This window comes from Nerophis lumbriciformis, linkage group LG15 (genome assembly GCF_033978685.3).
Source record: "Nerophis lumbriciformis linkage group LG15, RoL_Nlum_v2.1, whole genome shotgun sequence".
In the NCBI taxonomy this organism is placed as follows: domain Eukaryota; kingdom Metazoa; phylum Chordata; class Actinopteri; order Syngnathiformes; family Syngnathidae; genus Nerophis; species Nerophis lumbriciformis.
In genome coordinates, this window is record NC_084562.2 from 17759394 (window position 1) to 17781705 (window position 22312).

At 39.5% G+C, this 22312-nt stretch overlaps 1 protein-coding gene across 2 annotated transcripts in view; it reads left to right on the forward strand.

Moving 5' to 3' along the window:
* Positions 1–4609: 4609 nt before the first annotated feature.
* Positions 4610–22312, forward strand: part of zdhhc13 (zDHHC palmitoyltransferase 13) — a 30314-nt gene continuing 12611 nt past the window's right edge. Inside the window, exons 1-9 of one of the 2 annotated variants that reach the window (XM_072914790.1) lie at positions 4610–4703; positions 10022–10230; positions 11759–11881; positions 14584–14661; positions 14816–14960; positions 15096–15160; positions 19162–19324; positions 20168–20293; positions 20389–20522. In XM_072914790.1, coding sequence (XP_072770891.1) covers positions 4680–4703; positions 10022–10230; positions 11759–11881; positions 14584–14661; positions 14816–14960; positions 15096–15160; positions 19162–19324; positions 20168–20293; positions 20389–20522 — 1067 coding nt within the window. In that variant the 5' untranslated portion in view covers positions 4610–4679. Of the gene's footprint in view, positions 4810–10021; positions 10231–11758; positions 11882–14583; positions 14662–14815; positions 14961–15095; positions 15161–19161; positions 19325–20167; positions 20294–20388; positions 20523–22312 lie in introns of both variants that reach the window. The other variant, XM_072914791.1, reaches the window with a different exon arrangement.

Here is a 22312-nt window from a genome sequence, read left to right on the forward strand (position 1 = left end):
CTTAACTCAACAATGAGTAGATGAGTGGTATGTGTGTGTATAAGTGTAAATAAATGAACACTGAAATTCAAGTATTTATTTTATATATATATATATATATATATATATATATATATATATATGTATAATAAAATTAATATATATATATACGTATATATATATATATATATATATATATATATATATACATATAATAAAATAAATATATATATATACATATATATATATATAGCTAGAATTCACTGAATGTCAAGTATTTGTTATATATATATAGGGACGGCGTGGCGCAGTGGAAGAGTGGCCGTGCGCGACCCGAGGGTCCCTGGTTCAATCCCCACCTAGTACCAACCTCGTCATGTCCGTTGTGTCCTGAGCAAGACACTTCACCCTTGCTCCTGATGGGTGCTGGTTAGCGCCTTGCATGGCAGCTCCCTCCATCAGTGTGTGAATGTGTGTGTGAATGGGTAAATGTGGAAGTAGTGTCAAAGCGCTTTGAGTACCTTGAAGGTAGAAAAGCGCTATACAAGTACAACCCATATATATTATATATATAATACTTGACTTAGTGAATTCTAGCTGTAAATATACTCCTCCCCTTTTAGCCACGCCCCCAACCACGCCCCCCTCCCACTCCGACCACGCCCACCCCCTCCCCCCACCTCCCGAAATCGGAGGTCTCAAGGTTGGCAAGTATGGGTATAAAAAAAATATATAACAGATTGTTTTTTAGGACGGTTAAAGGTAACGTTGTAATTTTACAACAAGGGGTGTTACAGGGTTAATGTAATGCAGACAATTCTGCACGTAATGTGAACATGTTGTAGACGCACATGTTATTAAGGGGCATTAAAATACTCACATGGTGAGGGGTGATGTTTGAAAAAAAAAAAAAAAGAAAAGAAAAGTTGAATGGGATCTTGGCTCCATTGTCAAATAGGCCCTTACATGTTTTTACTGGCTGACCCCGCTTCCTCTATGGTGCATGGCCTGTGACTGCTTATCTTGCCTGTGTGTGTGTGTGTGTGTGTTTTATTCCTACTACCAGTCTCAGTGGACACACACATTAGCACACACGTTCGTGACAGCTGGACTTTAATTGTGCTGCAGTTTAAAATTGGTAGGCGAAACTTTTGACTGTCTTTTAAGGTTTGCAACCAGCAAACACGCAAATGGGCCTGAAAATGGACTGGATGATGTCGCCATCTAGCGTCGGTATGCAGAAGTGCATGGTGTTATTGAGGCACAGACAGTTATTACCCCTTTAAAAGGAATTAAATAGTTTGCATAAAACACACATTGATATGGAAAAAAATAAAACCATCCCAATGGTAAGTCGACTTCCTTTTTTCGACCTTTTATCTCCTAATGACTTTTTATCTCATTATTTTGACTTTTTACCTTAAAATTAGGGCAGTACGGTGGAGCAGTGGTTTGGGGCCTTTCTGTGTGGAGTTTGCATGTTCTCCTGCGTGGGTTCCACCTCCACAGACATGCACCTGGGGATAAGTTGATTGGCAACATGAAATGGTCCCAAGTGTGTGAATGTTGTGTGTCTGTTGTGTGCGACTTGTCCAGGGTGTACCTGCAGCTGGGATAGGCTCCAGCACCCCCCTGATCCCAAGAGGGACAAGCAGTAGTAAATGGATGGATGTAATCCTTATAATTCAACTTTTATTTCATAATACCGACTGGTTATCTCATATTTTCGACTTTTTATCTGTGGTTACGAATTTTCATCTCATAATTTCAATTTCTTGTCTCATAATTACAATTTTCAATCTCAAAATTTGGACTTTTTATCTACTAACTATGATTTACATATTCCATATTTATGACTTTTAACTATTAAGTATGACTTTTTATCTCACAATTTCAACTTTTTATCTCATAATTACAACTTTCTATCTCAACATTTTGACTTTTAATCGACTAATTTGGATTTTCTTTTTTCATAATTATGATATACCTTTTTTCATCTCATAATTTCGACTTTATAATCGCATAGTTACGACTTCTTATCTTATAATTTTGTATTTTCATCTCATAACTTTTGACTTCCTTATTGTATAAATATGACGTTTTTATCTCATAATTTCGACTTTTCATCACGTAGTTATGACTTTTTATCTCATAGTTTTGACCTTTCATTTTATAATTTTCGACTTTCTCATCATTTATCTCATAATTTTAACTTTTTAGCGTATAGTTACGACTTCTTATCTCATCATTTGGACTTTTCATCTCATGATTTTGACTTTTTATTTCATAATTTTGACCTTTCATTTGATAATTTTCAGCTTTCTTATCATTTATCTCATAATTTGGATTTTTTAGCGCATAGTTTCGACTTCTTATCTCATAATTTTTACTTTTCATCTCATAACTTTCGACTTCTTTATTGTATAGCTATGAATTTTTATCTCATAATTTTGACTTTGTCATCAGATAATTATGACTTTTTAATCTCATAATTTCGATTTTGTTATCGTATAAATCTGACTTTTTATCTCATAATTATAACTTTCTTATCTCATCATTTTGACTTTATATCTCATAATTTAGAATTTTCATCTCATAATTTTCGACTTTTTTATAATAAAGTTATGACTTTCTTATCTCGTCATTTCAACTATATCTCACAATTTTGACTTTTCATCTCATAATTTTGACTTTTTATCTCATAATTTCGATTTCTTGTCTTATAATTACAACTTTCTATATGAAATTTTGACTTTTTATCTCGCAATTTCGATTTTCTTAATGGCCATCTCAAAATGTTGACTTTTTATCTCATAAATATGACTTATTTATTCCATGATTATGACTTTTAACTAATAATTATGACTGTCTCATATCATCATTTTGACTTTATTTCATAATTATGACTTACTTATTCCATAATTATGACTTTTAACTAATAATTATGACTCTCTCATCTCAAAATTTTGACTTTCTTATCTCATAATTATGACTTTTTATTTCAACATTTCAACTTTTTATCTCATAATTATAATTTTCTATCTCAATATTTTGACTTTTAATCTACTAATATGGATTTTCTTAATTCATAATTATGACTTTTAACTCCTACATATACCTTTTTTCATCTCATAATCTCGACTTTATAGTCGCACAGTTTTGACTTTTTGTCTCATAATTTCGACCTTTCATTCTATAATTTTCGACTTTTTAATCATTAATCTCATAATTTTGACTTTAGCGCATAGTTACGACTTCTTATCTCATAATTTTGATTTTTCATCTCATAACTTTCGACTTCCTTATTGTATAATTATGACTTTTTATCTCATAATTTTGACGTTCTCCTCGGATAATTATGACTTTTTAATCTCATAATTTCGATTTTGTTATCGTATAATTCTGATTTTTATCTCATAATTATAACTTTTCTTATCTCATCATTTCGACTTTATAACTCATAATTTTCGACTTTTTTAGTATATAATTATGACTTTTTATCTCATTATTTTGACTTTCTTATCGTATTATTATGGTTTATCTCATCATTTTTACTTTCTTATCTCATAATTTCAGCTATATCTCATAATTTCGATGTTGTATCCCATAGTTACGACTTTATATCTTATAATTTTGACTTTTCATCTCATAAATTTCAACTTTCAATGATGACGTTGTTATTGTACAGTAAGCATGACTTTCTTATCTCATGATTAAAAAAATTCTTTATCCACAACCATGATTTTTTTTTTTATCCCATAGTTACTTTTTATCTCATAATTTTGACTTTTCATCACATCATTTTCAACTTCCTTATTGCACAATAATTAATTTGTATCTCATAATTTTGACTTTCTAATCAGATATTATGACTTTTTAACCTCATAATTTCGATTTTGTTATAGTATAAATCTGACTTTTTATCTCATAATTATAACTTTCTTATCTCATTATTTCGACTTTATATCTCATAATTATAACTTTCTTATCTCATCATTTCGACTTTATATCTCATAATTTACAATTTTCATCTCATAATTTTTGCCTTTCTTATCGTATAATTATGACCTATCTCATAATTTGGCCCTTAATCTCAGAATTTCAACTATATCTCATAGTTTCGACTTTTTATCCCATAGTTACGACTTTATATCTTGTAATTTTGACTTTTCATCTCATAAATTTCAACTTTCAATGATGACGTTGTTATTGTACAGTAAGCATGACTTTCTTATCTCATGATAAAAAAAATGTCTTTATTCATAACCATGATTTTTTATTTTTTTATCTTAAAATTATAACTCACTACTGGAGTATTTTTGGTTTGTTTGTTTTTCCTTTCTTTTAATGGCGGAAACGGGATTTTAGAGAGTTGAGTTTGGAGAAATGAAAAGAGTAAATGACAAACTTCAGGAAAAGACAATCAAGGTAGCAACACTCTGACTAAACCGATTTCAAAATAAAGAATACGATCAAGACAACGCAGCACACAGTTCAGTAAACTTCTAATATTATCTGATTTTCACCAAAGTAAAAGTGCTTACGTGGAAAAATCAACAAAATCTAATTATGTTCCGTTGTTCTACGCGTCAAAAAATACATTCCTACCTTTGTTGTGAAAGGCCAATAACGGAAGTAGAATTCTGACTCCGGCCTTTCCATCATTAGTAGGAACTTTCCCTTAATTCCTTCACAACAAAATGGATTGGGACAAAGGCGGTGGCGTAAGTAGGTTTTATATTTCAACAACTCCCGCCTGTGTCGGGGACGGCGCTGTTTTTTAACTTGACATATTTGGATTTATTGTCGCGTTGACAAGGCATGTTGTCGGTAAGTTGCTAGAAGGCGGAAGAAGCTGTGAGACGCAACTGTCAAGATTGTTAGCATGAGCGTGCTAGCCTCTTGGTGTTAGCATCTGCTAGTAAACAATGCTAGCCAGTAAACATGCCAGCTAGCGTCGTGTTCATGTTTGCATCATTCCTGACCCTGATTGGGACCGCTGATTCTCCGCTGTAATTGACGGCTTCGGTTCGGATTTGGGTGAGTGACAGCGGAGGTGCGCGCATCAGTAGCTTCCGTATACTTAAAGTTCAAGTTAAAGTACCAATGATTGTCACACACACACTAGGTGTGGCCAAATTATTCTCTGCATTTGACCCATCACCCTTGATCACCCCCTGGTAGGTGAGGGGAGCAGTGAGCAGCAGCAGTGGCCGCGCCAGGCATACTTGCCAACCCTCCCGATTTTTCCGGGAGACTCCCGAATGTCAGTGTCCCTCCCGAAAATCTCCCGGGGCAACCATTCTCCCGAATTTCTCCCGATTTCCACCCGGACAACAATATTGGGGGCGTGCCATAAAGGCTTACTGAAATGCGATTTTCTTATTTAAACGGGGATAGCAGGTCCATTCTGTGTGTCATACTTGATCATTTCGCGATATTGACATATTTTTGCTGAAAGGATTTAGTAGAGAACATTGGCGTTGTTAGGCCTATTTTAGGGGGGCTCAAGCCCCCCTAAAATATTCTTAAGCCCCCCTAAGTAATTTGGTGTTTTATATATATATATATATATATATATTAGAGATGCGCGGTTTGCGGGCACAACCGCGGAGTCCGCGGATTATCCGCGGATCGGGCGGATGAAATTAAAAAAAAATAGATTTTATCCGCGGGTCGGGTCGGATCGGGCGGGTGAAATAAAAAAAAAAATAGATTTTATCCGCGGGTCGGGTCGGGTCGGGTGGTTGAAATAAAAAAAAAAAAAGATTTTAAATAGATTCAGGTGGCAGTTAAACCAATTCGGAAATATATATACATAGTTAAATGTTGTTACCCACATACGAAAAATGAGCAGGCACCTGCAGCATATGCCACAACAGAAGAAAAAAAAAAAAAGAGATGGACACTTTTACGGAGCGGAGAAGGGACGCCTCGCCGGGGTCCGGGACCGAGGCCCCTTCCCCCGAGAGGGCCCCACCGGGAGCTGTAGCTGAGGCGATCCGCGAGAAGGGCCCGACGCACGTCCAGGGTCACCACCGCGCCCACCGCACCGACACCCCGCCTCGTCCGCCTTCGCCGCGGCCGGCGTCACGCGCAGCAGGTAAGCAGCTTACCTGCCCGCCACCCCCGTGGCCGGGGGCTCGTAACAGGGGTCACTCCGCGCGCTCCGCCCGCGCAGCTTACCTGCCCGCCACCCCTGTTGCCGGGGGCGCGTAACAGGGGTCACTCCGCGCGCAGTGCGCTCACGAAAGGGGTGGGGCTCACCCTGGTTGATATAGACAGCAGCTAGGACGGTGGCCATGGAAGTTGGAACCCGCTAAGGAGTGTGTAACAACCCACCTGCCGAATCAACTAGCCCTGAAAATGGATGGCGCTGGAGCGTCGGGCCCATATACCCGGCCGTCGCCGGCAGCGAGACGCGCTTGGAGGTGCGCTCAGCGCGGCTCCCATATGATTGCGCACTGGTGTGCGTCTGGGTCGTGACAGCGTGGCACGCGAATGTCTGTGCTGCATTGGATCAGTCTCCTTTCTTTAACAGGCAAAAGCTTTATAACCTCACTAATGCCTTGCATCGTCTATATTAGATATATAACAACGGGCGGGTGCGGGCGGATGCGGTTCTGATCAAATGTTAGATCGGGTGGATTGCGGATGGTTGACGACTTTCTGATGCGGTTGCGGATGAAATAATTGCCTATCCGCGCAACTCTAATATATATATATATATATGTATAATTTTTTAAATTTTTTTAACAAATACATGCCGACATATTCATTATAAAGTGGCCCGAATATGAGTTTAAATAAATAATCATATAAACTGTCATTATTCACTCCGTTTCCCCTACTTCATAGCGTAAATCACCAAAAATGATTCCCGGGCGCGGCACCGCTGCTGCCCACTGCTCTCCTCACCTCCCAGGGGGTGAACAAGGGGATGGGTCAAATGCAGAGGACACATTTCACCACACCTAGTGTGTGTGTGTGTGACAATCATTGGTACTTTAAGGTAGAGAGCCCCTTTAGTGTGTCGGTATCCAATCCATTCCACTTGTTCATATAGAAAATGCCCACATCACTCAAAATCCAGTCCGCATTTTCTCTGCGACCTTGCCTGCGGTCCTTGGACTTGTTCATATAGAAAATGCCCACATCACTCTTGTAGAATCTATATAAAGTAATATACATTAGCCTAATGTTAAAATAATGAAAAAACACCATTAAATATATTTGTTTTATTGTATTGTTACATTAATAGCTGTTGTATTATTATAGGATGGCTTGTTAAACATTTCATAGGATTTTCAGAGGGAGGAAAAACCAAGACATTTAATATAACATGTTAAATGAATAAATACATAAAAAGAAAAAGAAAAAAAATGGTTAAAAGCCATCGTCCCGGGGAGCATTTCATTTCGTCCCGTGCATTTTTTAAACAATAATAACAATGAATAATTTCTAAGTATTTGTTAGTATTTTGTGTAGTTTTGTGCTCGTGCGCTACGTTCGCTCTCCTGGGGGCTAAGCCCCCCCCCTGTCCTTAAAAGCTAGTGACGCCCCTGGTAGAGAACATGGACGATAAAGTTCGCAACTTTTGGTCGCTGATAAAAAAGCCTTGCCTGTACCGGAAGTAGCAGACGATATGCGCGTGACGTCACAGGTTGTGGAGCTCCTCACATCTGCACATTGTTTACAATCATGGCCACTAGCAGCGAGAGCGATTCGGACCGAGAAAGCGACGATTTCCCCATTAATTTGAGCGTGGATGAGGAAAGTGAGAGTGAAGGACTAGAGGGCAGTGGGAGCGATTCAGATAGGGAAGATGCTGTGAGAGGCGGGTGGGACCTGATATTCAGCTGGGAATGACTAAAACAGTAAATAAACACAAGACACATACCGTATATACTCTATTAGCCACAACACAACCAGGCTTATATTTAATATGCCACAAATTAATCCCGCATAACAAACACCTCCCCCCGCCCGTCCATATTACCCGCCAATACAACTCAAACACCTGCACAACACACTCAATCCCACAGCCCAAAGTACCGTTCACCTCCCCAAAGTTCATACAGCACATATATTTCCCCAAAGTTACGTACGTGACATGCACATAGCGGCACGCACGTACGGGCAAGCGATCAAATGTTTGGAAGCCGCAGCTGCATGCGTACTCACGGTACCGCATCTGCGCATCCAACTCAAAGTCCTCCTGGTAAGAGTCTCTGTTGTCCCAGTTCTCCACAGGCCAATGGTAAAGCTTGACTGTCATCTTCCGGGAATGTAAACAATGAAACACCGGCTGTGTTATCCGGCACAACAGTCAGGGGGTGCATTCTACGGCGGGGGTGCGTGATTACAACACTTGCCGCAATACACCGCTTCCCACCTACAGCTTTCTTCTATGCTGTCTCCATTGTTCATTGAACAAATTGCAAAAGATTCACCAACACAGATGTCCAGAATACTGTGGAATTTTGCGATGAAAACAGACGACTTAATAGCTGGCCACCATGCTGTCCCAAAATGTCCTTTACAATCCGTGACGTCACGCGCATGCGTCATCATACCGAGACGCTTTTTCAGCAGGATATTTGGTGCAAAATTTAAAATTGCACTTTAGTAAGCTAACCCAGCCGTATTGGCATGTGTTGCAATGTTAAGATTTCATCATTGATATATAAATTATCAGACTGTGTGGTCGGTAGTAGTGGGTTTCAGTAGGCCTTTAAAGGCACTGCCTTTAGCGTCCTCTACAACCTGAAACCTTTCACCCCTTAACAGCCCCATGCTGTCTAGGCGTCCACTTTTCCCCCATATAAACAGCGTGCCGGCCATACTTGCCAACCTTGAGACCTCCGAATTCGGGAGATAGGGGGGGGGCTTGGGTGGTAGTGGGGGTGTATATTGTAGCCCAGAAGAGTTAGGGCTGCAAGGGATTCTGGGTATTTGTTCTGTTGTGTTTATGTTGTGTTACAGTGCGGATGTTCTCCCGAAATGTCTTTGTCATTCTTGTTTGGTGTGGGTTCACAGTGTGGCGCATATTTGTAACAGTGTTAAAGTTGTTTATACGGCCACCCTCAGTGTGACCTGTATGGCTGTTGCCAAGTATGCTTGCATTCATTTGTAAGTGTGTCAAAAGCTGTAGATATTATGTTACTGGGCCGGCACGCTGTTTGTATGGTGAAAAAGCGGACGCAACGACAGGTTGTAGAGGACGCTAAAGGCAGTGCCATCACGGCACCCCCTTAATAATGTTGTCCTGGTGAAAATCGGGAGAAATTCGGGAGAATGGTTGCCCCGGGAGATTTTCGGAAGGGGCACTGAAATTCGGGAGTCTCCCGGAAAAATCGGGAGGGTTGGCAAGTGGCCTAGTGGTTAGAGTGTCCGCCCTGAGATCGGTAGGTTGTGAGTTCAAACCCCGGCCGAGTCATACCAAAGACTATAAAAATGGGACCCATTACCTCCCTGCTTGGCACTCAGCATCAAGGGTTGGAATTGGGGGTTAAATCACCAAAAATGATTCCCGGGTGCGGCACCGCTGCTGCCCACTGCTCCCCTCACCTCCCAGGGGGTAAACAAGGGTGATGGGTCAAATGCATAGAATAATTTCGCCACACCTAATGTGTGTGTGACAATCATTGGTTCTTTAACTTTAACTTTCTTTAAGTATGGTGCCGGCCCAATCACATAATAATGTAGCATTGGACGGGTTTGACAATGGTCTTTACTCGAAGATGTCAAGCAATGCTGACACGTTGTATGATCTTTTAACTGGTTTAATGATAACGTTGGTTTTAAGCACGCACAAGTGGATGCAAGGCATACTTGGTCAACAGCCATACGGGTCACACTGAGGGTGGCCGTATAAACAACTTTAACACTGTTGCAAATATGCGCCACACTGTGAACACACACCAAACAAGAATGACAAACACATTCCGGTAGAGGTGTAACGGTACACAAAAAATCCCCCCCACCCCCCAAAGAATCAGTTCTAGTCCATTTGCACTGATTTGTCCGTTTGTACTTGCAGGATCAAAGTTGCCACCATGGACATTCCACTCATTCACACAGCCATGGCCCCAGAGCAGCGGCGTTCGGTGGCATGGTGCTCCCGTTTATGCCCACTTCTCACGGGCAATTTGGCAAAAACGCCAATGAGTCGCCGGACCTCAGTCTCCAGCCGAAGAAACGATCACTCCTCGATGACAGCAGCAGTTGGGACATAGTGAAGGCAACACAGTAAGGCATTTGTAACACAGTATATTATTGTTTCTTGCAAATAACTAGTTTGTTGCGTATATATTAAGGGTGGAACAGTTCACAAAATCCACTATTAGGATCTTATTGTGGTTTTGTGATACGGTTTTTTGGTTTGGTTGTGCATTGTTCTTTTACCAAATATTTCAATAATCAACCATTTCTATTCGTTGGCTCCTAAAGCTCTGGACCATTGAATTAGTGTAAGCAAAAAATTTACCTTTACTATCTTTATAATAACATGGTATCAAATGAAGCACAAGCTTTATCAGCATCAGAGTTTTTTTGTTTGTTTGAATCAAAACAAAAACAATGTAAACATGGGAATATTATATGTGACTTTTTGCTGTGTCCGAGTTTTTACATTTTAAATGAGTGAAGTAATAAGTTGTAGCCCTGCATATCATTGAGATTAGAGATGTCCGATAATGGCTTTTTTGCCGATATCCGATATTGTCCAACTCTTAATTACCGATTCCAATATCGACCGATACCGATATATGCAGTTGTGGAATTAACACATTATTATTCCTAATTTTATTGTGATGCCCCGCTGGATGCATTAAACAATGTAACAAGGTTTTCCAAAATAAATCAACTCAAGTTATGGAAAAAAATGTCAACATGGCACTGCCATATTTATTGTTGAAGTCACAAAGTGCATTATTTTTTTTAACATGCCTCAAAACAGCAGCTTGGAATTTGGGACATGCTCTCCCTGAGAGAGTAGGGGGAGGTTGAGGGAGGCGGGGTTGAGGTGGGGGAAGGGTATATTGTAGCGTCCCGGAAGAGTTAGTGCTGCAAGGGGTTCTGGGTATTTGTTCTGTTGTGTTTATGTTGTGTTACGGTGCGGATGTTCTCCCGAAATGTTTGTCATTCTTGTTTGGTGTGGGTTCAGTGTGGCGCATATTTGTAACAGTGTTAAAGTTGTTTATACGGCCACCCTCAGTGTGACCTGTGTGGCTGTTGACCAAGTATGCTTTGCATTCACTTGTGTGTGTGAAAAGCCGTAGATATTATGTGATTTATGCCAAAATTGTTCTTTGATTGCAATAAGAAATGTATGTTTAATGTATCCTAAGATTTACTGTTAAAATAAAGCCAATAATGACATTTTTTGTGGACCCTGCGGTACCAAAATATATAGATATATAAAATAATATCTGAACAACACTGCATCATGATTATTCCAGGGTCAGTCAGTGTGTTTCTATTGACAAACTGTAAAAGTGCATTAGCTTAAGATAGTGATCAGCTCGGTCAAAAAGTATGAGGAAGGTTGTTTGCAGATCGGCCACACCTTTTGTCATTGTTGCTCAACTAAACCTTCATTGAAATATGTTTGCAGTGCTTTATTTAAGACATTGGGTTTCTTGCTACTGTGAACATAAGATCATTGTGAAATGTGTTTTCGTTATGGAGTTGATGTGTTGTTTTAAAAACTTAATGTTGACATTTGAGCCTTCTTCTGGAATGTTTGCTGATGTTTTCTCTTTTTGTGTGTGCGCAGGTTCGGTATCTTGGATCGCTGTAAAGAGCTGGTGGATGCAGGATATGATGTCAAGCAGCTGGACAAGGAGAACGTGTCGCTCTTACACTGGGCCGCCATCAATAATCGCTTGGAGCTGGTCAAGTACGAAGACGGGCTGTAGTGTCGGTCTCTGTCTAGCTGGCATGTGATTTTAAAGACTTAAATCACGTTTTAGAATCAACGATTCAAGCAGTAATGCATTTAGGGCTGGGCGATATGGCCTTTTTTTAATATCTCGATTAGGGCTGGGCGATATATCGATACACGCGATATATCGCGGGTTTGTCTCTGTGCGATATAGAAAATGACGTGATATTCGAGTATGCGTTCTCACGCAGTTGCTTTTAGCTGCTGGCATTACACTACAGGCTCTCCTCACTCTTCCCTGTGTCTCCTTCTCACAGACAGACAAGCGCACCTTCTTACACACGTCACATACTGTCACGTCATACGTCCCATACGTATACGCCCTCGCGCAGCAAAGAGGGAGCAGCATGGGTAACGGTAGCTGTGATGCTAGCGCAGCCGTGCGAGTGGTAATACGAGAGAGAGAAGGTGCGAATCTGGTAACAAATGAAGGAATCATTAATTCCCCAAAAAAACAGCAGGGGGTCCATCGTCTGGCGGTGGTTTGGCTTCAAGTGGGAATATGTCGAACAGACAACCGTAATTTGTCAAGTGTGGGGCAAAAGCGTTGCTATAAGAGTAGCATCACTGCTAATATGTAGCATCATTTGAAAAGTCACATGCTAGAGAATGAAGAGTGCTTACCCCGCATGTCAACATCTCCGTTCGGTGCCACACGCCCACACCATCAAAATGCCGAGGCAAACATTTCCAGATCAACACCGTATGAAAAAAATAGTGATTTTCTTTTAGTTGTGATTTCCTTCTCTGCATGAAAGTTTTAAAGTAGCATATATTAATGCAGTATGAAGAAGAATGTTTTAATGTAGACACATAGAATCATCATACTGCTGTGATTATATGCATCAAGTGTTCATTCAAGGCTAAGGCAAAATATCGAGATATATATCGTGTATCGTGACATGGCCTAAAAATATCGAGATTAGGGCTGGGCGATATGGCCTTTTTTTAATATCGCGATATTTTAAGGCCATATCGCGATACACGATATATATCTTGATATTTTGCCTTAGCCTTGAATGAACACTTGATGCATATAATCACACCAGTATGATGATTCTATGTGTCTACATTAAAACATTCTTGTTCATACTGCATTAATGTATGCTAATTTTAAACTTTCATACAGAGAGAGAAATCACAACTAAGTCAATTGACCAAAACTGTGTTTATTAAACAGTTATTAAGCAGTGAAACATTCATGTCATTTCCAAAACCGAAAGTGCAAGATTGTCAGAGACATTTTAAAACAAGCCACTAGTGCACTTTTGTGCATGATGTCACTAAGATGACATCAAAACAACACTAAATTAAAGTGCGCTTTTTGTACAGAACGCCACTACAATAGTTTAAAACAAATAAAGTGCACTTTTGTGCATGATGTCACACAAGGTATTTCAATAACTGTCAAATAAAAATGAGCTGCATAATAGTCAATCAAATAGTGTATGTCCTTTGCTGTGTGGTAGGTTCCTGCGGACGTTATCTCCTTCTGTTGTTGACTATTTGTCTCATACGGTGTTGATGTGGAAATGGTGGCTTGGGCATTTTGTTGGTGTGGCACCGAACGGAGATGTTGACATGCGGAGTTTCAAACACTCTTCATTCTCTAGCGGGTGACTTTTCAAGTGATGCTACACATTAGCAGTAATGCTACTTTTTGTAGCAACGCTTTTGCCCCACACTTGACAAATTACGGCTGTCTGTTCGACATCTTCCCGCTTGAAGCCAAACCACCGCCAGACGATGGACCCCCTGCTGTTTTTCTTGGGAATTAATTATTCCTTCATTTGTTACCAGATTCGCACTTTCTTTCTCTCATATTACCACTCGCACAACAGCTAATGTTACCCATGCCGCTACCTCTGTTCTGCGAGGGCTTATACGTATGTGATGTATGTAAGAAGGTACGCTTGTTTTACGTCTCTGTGAGAAGGAGAGACAAAAAAGAGGGAGAAACGCCTGTAGTGTAATGCCCGCAGCTAAAACAACTGCGTGAGAACGTATACTGGAATATCACGATATACCGTATTTTTCGGAGTATAACCGAAAATGCATAATAAAGAAGGAAAAAAACATGTATAAGTCGCATTTTTGGGGGAAAGTTATTTGATAAAACCCAACACCAAGAATAGACATTTGAAAGGCAATTTAAAATAAATAAAGAATAGTGAACAACAGGCTGAATAAGTGTACGTTATATGACGCATAAATAACCAACTGAGAACGTGCCTGGTATGTTAACGTAACATATTATGGTAAGAGTCATTCAAATAACTATAACATATAGAACATGCTATACGTTTACCAAACAATCTGTCACTCCTAATCGCTAAATCCCATGAAATCTTATACGTCTAGTCTCTCACGTGAATGAGCTAAATAATATTATTTGGTATTTTACGGTAATGTGTTAATAATTTCACACATAAATCGCTCCTGAGTATAAGTCGCACCACCGGCCAAACTATGAAAAAAACTGCAACTTATAGTCCGAAAAATACGGTAGTCATTTTCTATATCGCACAGAGACAAACCCGCGATATATCGACCAGCCTTAGATGCATTCTTAATTTGTAGACGATGCTGCTGCAGGGACAGTGTGGGACACATGGAGGACACATTATTACCGCATATTTTCTTGTGTTTTTTGCTAGCTATTACATTTCTAAAGGGGCGATAGTTGACCAGTTGGGAGGAGATCTGAACTCTACACCTCTTCATTGGGCCATCAGGTGAGAACACTGATTGAATATTGAGTTTTCTTCGCCAAGAACCGTTGAAATATTTTATCGTCCCTTGCAGGAAATAACATACTGTCCAGTTAGTAAGTTCGTCTCTAATTCCTTCCATATAACACAGTATGTGGATTTTTTTTTTCCTGAGCAGACAGGGCCACCTCCTCATGGTCATCCAGCTGATAAGGTATGGAGCAGATGCCTCCATCGCAGACGGAGAAGGTTATCGGGCTCTTCACCTCGCCATCCTCTTCCAGCACATGGCCATCGCAGCGTATCTTATAGCCAAGGGACAGGTCAGAGTCCCTACAACTTGTTCATATGGACACCCTCGACTTGATATGTTACTGTTTTGTCTGCATCTTCTTTGGATTTTCGGACATCTCTGTAGCGTTAGTCGTGACTTACGGTACCTGCCATTCACCTTCTAGGAAGTAGATGGACCCGACTGCAATGGACAGACACCACTGATGTTGGCAGCCCAGAAAATCATTGGGTAAGCTTACTGATGTAATTTACTCCTTTCAGAGTGGGGGAAAAAGACATCTGTTTTAGTCTAAAATTTAAACAAACATTTTTTTTCCGTTGTGACATTATTGTAATATACGAAAGTGTGTTTAATGCTGCAATCCATTGTTGTGTGCATTAAGCCGAAGAATGCTTTTTTATTTATTTATTTATTTTTTGCATCTTGATTTTCCAATTCAATGTTGTCCGTCTGTCTGTGATGGCCCTGTGATGAGGTGGCGACTTGTCCAGGGTATATCTTGCTTTCCGCCCGAATGCAGCTGAGATAGGCTCCAGCACCATCCGCAACCCCGAAAGGGACAAGCGGTAGGAAATGGATGGATGGATGGATTTTCTAATTGAAATATTGTCATCAGGTGTGGGCACAGAAAGACCTCTAGTGGTGCTTTAAACTCTTAAGGCCCAAGCTGTTTGTTTACATGCTTTTTTTTATTTCTCTTTACTATTTGGGCTTATTGGACCCTAATCGAATAAAAACTAAAAATCATCTTTTAATATGATGTACTTAGTCCATAAGTGCACAAACGTGTACTTCATGTGTAGTGACATGCAAATTTTTATTTTTACACTTTTTTCCAAATTCCATTGTATGTTATACTCTTCTGACACCACTAGATAGCAGTATAAATGTCCATATGTCAGCATAAGACCCCAATTCAGTAGTGTACACAATTTGGAAATAAAAGCTAAAAGGTGCTGTCCACGCATGTGGCCACTCAGGCCTTTAGAGGTTAAGGGGAACTGCACTTTTTTTTTTTAAATTGTCTATCAATCACAATCCTTATGGAATAACTTTTTTTTCTTTTTTAATGCATTTTAACTTGTAAATAAATGCTGGCTAAAGTCAGCTAACAATGGGTTTTGTTCTTTTCCGCCTATACAATGCTCAAAAAAACGTTTAAAAACATCCATCAATGTTTAATTTTCATGTGGTAAAGATATATGTAATGTAGTAACAGGCACATTCATAACAACATGTAATATTGATGTATTTTGCTCATTTTAAGCATACGGCGATGCCTTGATATCACAGACACATCACATTGTTTGCCATTTCCTTCAACAACAACACTACTAACCATGGCAGACTTCTCAAGGGACAACAAAGACTATTTTGGAACAAATTATGATCCAGAACCTTATATTTTTTAGCCTGAATTTACGGAGGATGAGCTACAAGCTTTAGAAGTTGAGAAATGAGCAGATCCAGCAAGTAGCAGTATTGCAAAGTGCTCTAAACAAGATTTATAAACTATGAACATACCGTATTTTTCGGAGTATAAGTCGCACCGGAGTATAAGTCGCACCTGCCGAAAATGCATAATAAAAAAGGGGGGGAAAAATATATAAGTCGCACTGGAGCCCCGCCAAACTATGAAAAAAACTGCGACTTATAGTCCGAAAAATACGTTAATAAAACAATCACTTACTGTACAATGTCTGCTCTCACTGGGGTGCTGACTTATGGGATGTTCATCTCTTCCCATTTAGATGAAGAATTTTTCCTAATTTCCTAAAAAGCGTCTTATCGTGTCTTGATCACCTTCTCCAAATCTAAATTGAAAGTGACATAGTTGACCAACTTCTCGGTTAATGGTCACATCCTTGTACTATCCAGGTCAGAAGCAAAATGTATAATCTAGAATGAACTTTTACAACTCAGAGGCGATGCAGCAGCTCACCAGCGTAGTATAGTTTGTCAATATAGCAGCATAAGTGCTCTAAACAAGATGTATAAACTATGAACATAATAAAACAATCACTTACTGTACAATGTCTACTCTCACTGGGATGCTGACTTATGGGATGTTTATCTCTTCCCATTTAGATGGAAGAATTTTTCCTAATTTTCGCGCAGGTAAAAAAATAATAAAACAAAGCGTCTTATCGTGTCTTTCTCACCTTCTCCAAATCTAAATTGAAAGTGACATAGTTGACCAACTTCTCGGTTAATGGCCACATCCTTGTACTATCCAGGTCAGAAGCAAAATGTATAATCTAGAATGAACTTTTACAACTCTGAGGCGATACAGCAGCTCACCAGCGTAGTACAGTTTGTCAATATAGCAGCATGAGCTAGTTAGCTCTCTTTGATCATGGCGCTGCTTAGAGTGCCGGTAGTTCCTCCATGTTAGCGCTTATAAAAACAATATCACTAATACTTGAAAAATATTCAAGTCCCGAGTTGTAAATGGAGTAATGTTGGCGGTTTGTGGATTTTTTTTTAAGGCTTTATGGGCATTGTTAGCCACTTCGTACTTCCCGTACGATGCAAATTATAATGCATAAAAAAGAAAGACACGTGTGTTCTTGTCTTACATAGGATAGTGATGAATTTCAGTTCCCTTTTAAGCACTTGCCCTTTTTCCCGATATAGGAAAAGTGCTGTTTCTGCTGGAGCCCAATTTGTTATTATTTTTAGAAAATTATTTCGGAATAGAAATTACTCTCTACTCCATTCCCCCCCTGCCCCAAAACAATGTTTGTGCAATCCCCTGAGGTCGTTAAGTGCTCAATTAAGCACAACATTAACGCCACAGACAACATTATGTCACTAACGGTCCAACGTTTTGTGAAAATAAAAAAATAAAAACGCAAACCCTCGACCAGCTGTTTACTGACGTTTGTCATGTTTAGCTACATTTAATGGGAGAAACAATAAGCCAGACAGGCAGAGATTTTAAAGTTTTACTGTTATACTAATAGACATGTGCACTCATTTTATTTTTGTTTAATATAACACCAACTGAGAAAAATAAACGTGTGTGTGTGCTGTATTTTTAGGCCTATTGAGAATTTGTCAGCCATTCTTGAGTATTATGCACAGATACATTGATTAGTCTCTTTTACAAAATTATTAAAAAGTAGGGATGTCCGATAATATCGTCAGTCCGATAAATGCTTTAAAATGTAATATCGGAAATTATCGGTATCGGTTTCAAAATTATCGGTATCGGTTTCAAAAAGTAAAATTTATGACTTGTTAAAACGCCACTGTGTACACGGACATAGGGAGAGGTACAGAGCGCCACTAAACCTTAAAGGCACTGCCTATACGTGCCGGCCCAGTCACATGATATCAACAGCTTTTCACACACACAAGAGAATACAAGGCATAATTGGTCAACAGCCGTAGAGGTCACACTGAGGGTGGCCGTATAAACAACTTTAACACTGTTACAAATATGCGCCACACTGTGAACCCACACCAAACAAGAATGACAAACACATTTCGGGAGAACATCCGCACTGTAACACAACATAAACACAACAGAACAAATACCCAGAATCCCTTGCAGCACTAACTCTTCCAGGACGCTACAATATACACCCCCCGCTACCTCCTACCCCCCACCCCCCCACCCCCACCTCAACTCCGCCCCCTCAACCCCGCCCACCTCAACCTTGTCATGCTCTCTCAGGAAGAGCATGTCCCAAATTCCAAGCTGCTGTTTTGAGGCATGTTAAAAAAAAAATAATGCACTTTGTGACTTCAGTAATAAATATGGCAGTGCCATGTTGGCATTTTTTTCCATAACTTGAGTTGATTTTTTTGTAAAACCTTGTTACATTGTTTAATGTATCCAGTGAGGCATCACAACAAAATTAGGTATAATAATGTGTTAATTCCACGACTGTATGTATCGGTTGATATCGGAATCGGAAATTAAGAGTTGGACAATATCTGATATCAGCAAAAAAGCCATTATCGGACATCTCTATTAAAAAGCATATATAATGGAAGAAATGAGCGGTGGGGCCGTGCAAGTGTATGTTGGTAAACCTCACTATCGTAAACCTTGAGTGTCAGCTAGTAGTAGTCAGGAGGTTGAGGGCATACTGTTTTATTTGTGTTTCTTGTTGCTATAAAGGTCAGGGTGTCCTTAGCATTATAATAGTCAGCTGGTTCTACAAGCTTCTTACCAAGAGATGTCTGATAGTAAAACAATCTTGTTTTTCCCGTTGCAGGCCTGAGCCGACTAACTTCTTGATCAAAAACAACGCTTCTGTCAGCGCTGTCGACAAGGTGAACAGGAACACGCCCCTCCACTGTGCGGTTCTGGCGGGAAACGTCGACGCCGCTCATGTCCTGCTGGAGGCCGCAGCCAGCTTGGATCAAGAAAACGTCAATGTGAGTCTCTCAGAAGCGACACGCAAAAGTGATGCTGGAACAGATCTGATGTGCACACAATTCAACATGGCAGTCGTGATCACAATATTTATTGTATCTGCTTGTTTTTCATCACTTGTCAAAAGTACAAAATGGTCCAATAATTAGCTGCTGCAAGAGTTTGCGTAAAACAAATGATGCCTGATTGCGGGGGGTGTATATTGTAGCGTCCCGGAAGAGTTAGTGCTGCAAGGGGTTCTGGGTATTTGTTCTGTTGTGTTTATGTTGTGTTACGGTGCGGATGTTCTCCCGTGATGTGTTTGTCATTCTTATTTGGTGTGGGTTCACAGTGTGGCGCATATTTGTAACAGTGTTAAAGTTGTTTATACGGCCACCCTCAGTGTGACCTGTATGGCTGTTGATCAAGTATGCATGGCATTCACTTGTGTGTGTGAAAAGCCGTAGATATTATGTGACTGGGCCGGCACGCAAAGGCAGTGCCTTTATTGGCGCTCTGTACTTCTTCCTACGTCCTTGTACACAGTTTTAAAAAGTCATAAATGTTACTTATTGAAACCGATACCGATAATTATGAAACCGATACCGATCATTTCCGATATTACATTTTAAAGCATTTATCGGCCGATATTATCGGACATCCCTAACAAATATCCAAATTACAGTTATCAGACGAATGTTTCAAAATTCTTCTACAAATAATTTTTTGCAGCATTTTAGATAATGCTGGTAACACAGAAATAGGCCAATAAAGTGAAAGTGAAAGCACAACGTTTGTGAATACAGTAGATGTCAGGTTAAAGGTCAATCACATCGACAATGTGCTCATGGTTGTATTCCCCTCAGGGTCACACACCACTGGACCTGGCACACCAGGTGCACAGCCCCCTGCTCGTCTTTGTGCTCAACCAAGTCAAACAGGAGAGGATTCGCTCCAGCTCACCGTGCTCACGGATTGTCAACAAATACAAAGTATGCACTCGCATCTTTCACACATGTCACTGCCCTGTCTTCCACAGACATCTTACCAGTTGCTGGTTTTGTGCTTGTATTTTTGTTTGTTTAAGGTGTTTTTGCAATTTTTGCTCTGGACTGCCATGTTTGGCTGTGTTGCTGCCATATTGGATTTGAACTCAGACTCCTGGTTGCTCAAATCGATTCTGCTAGCATGCGCGTTTGGAGCAGTCAGTTTGGCCATCAGGTTTGCATCCATTCTATCTTGACTGTTTGCAGTTAAACAACCTGTTTTTCAAACACTGGACAATTAATCAAATTGTGATTTATTTATTTCGATTTTGGCTTTTCACGATCGTAAGAATATTCTCATCGAAAAAAACAATTAATGGACCGCGTAACGTGCATACAAATTCCTTAGCTTGTATCGGTGAAACGGATTGTCAGGTTCAAACACTGATGACATCTATTAAACAAGACAAGAAGCAAAGAATTAAACAGAGACAGAATTAAATTTGGATCAATTTGAGGAGAGACGCTTGGACATCTGTACCCTTGTACAGTGTCATTACGCTCTACCAAAAGATTGTACGCCTCCCTCTTTATTTGGACTTTCTCTGACCACATGACAACAGCTGCTTCTAAGGGACGAGGTCGTAAACAGCCATCGCCTTTGATTGCAACAGTTCAAAAGAAAAGGTCGTAAACAGGTCACAGAAAATGTCGTAAAAGAGTTCAAAAAGAGGTTCAAAAAGAAGTCGTCTGGAACTTGGGCAGATCCTGCCTTCTTTGCGCTTTGTAGTCCTTGGGTTAAAACAATATCTTTCTGTTGATTACAATACATGAAAGAAAACAGAAACACCTTCATGTTCCTTACCCCCTTACGCAGTGGAGTTTTACAAGCCTTCTTCTTGGTAGGTTTCAAAGACGGCTTTTGCTCTTCACCGGGCACTCAATGTAACACAAAGTTTTTGTGATAACTTAGAAACAATTATTCTAACACGGATAATGAGCAAAAATAAAACCATGTCTACTCGAAGTTTTGGATGTCACCATGGTGGCTACTTTTTATTTGACACATCGCTAGTATGCCTAATCAATAATCACAAAACTCAATAAAAAAATAAAGGCATTTCCGTCTTCACGTAATCGCGGACCGAATAACAGAATTTGCCAATAAAACAGAATCCGACTTTTAAATGCGGAATATCAGCGAAATTGACATAGATGTGAGTGAAATATTGCCATTGTGAGGGGAAGGGAGAATAATGTGTCCGGTACCGCTCATTCATCCCCGAAAACACGTCCTGAACTAAACAATGTAGACGACCACTTAAAACAACGACTAAACTACAAAGCTAAAGCTAGCAAAAAAAACCTACACCCGCAACACATCTTATCTGCCTGTGTTGTTGTGAACGGCATCATCAATATAAGATCAATGTACAAACAGGACAAATCGCAACTTGAGAGACTATCTCTTTTTTTAATTTTTTTAAACAGCCTCAGCTCGCCTCCACACTTGTCAAGCTCAGAAAAGCAGCACACTTACCCCCTTCACAATAACAGCGCTGTGCGCAACACCCGGGCCGGATGCGCTTACAAAATAAAGGTTTATAAAAAAAATTACCTTACACAAGCATAATGTACTTATAGCACTTATTGATACATTTACACAATTATTATGTTTTGACCTAAAATACTGGTAAAAAATTGTCCAAAGATTCATTTAATTAACAAACATGTTATAACATTTTATTTGATACCAAAAGCAAACACTCTATGGTGCTAAAACAAGTGTTAAAGGTAAAAAAACGGAATTTAAATTTTTTTTAAAGCAAAAATAGAATTATAGTTTTTCATATTGCTATTATTTAAATGTGGTGTTACTTTTTTTAATTTTTTATTATTCAATATTTTGTTACTGATTTATATCCAATTGTTTTTAAAATTGTATTTAAAGTTGCGTTTTAGTGGTATAAAAAATACTCGTGATTTTTTAAATAAGTGAATAATTGTGTTATTAATTGTCATAAT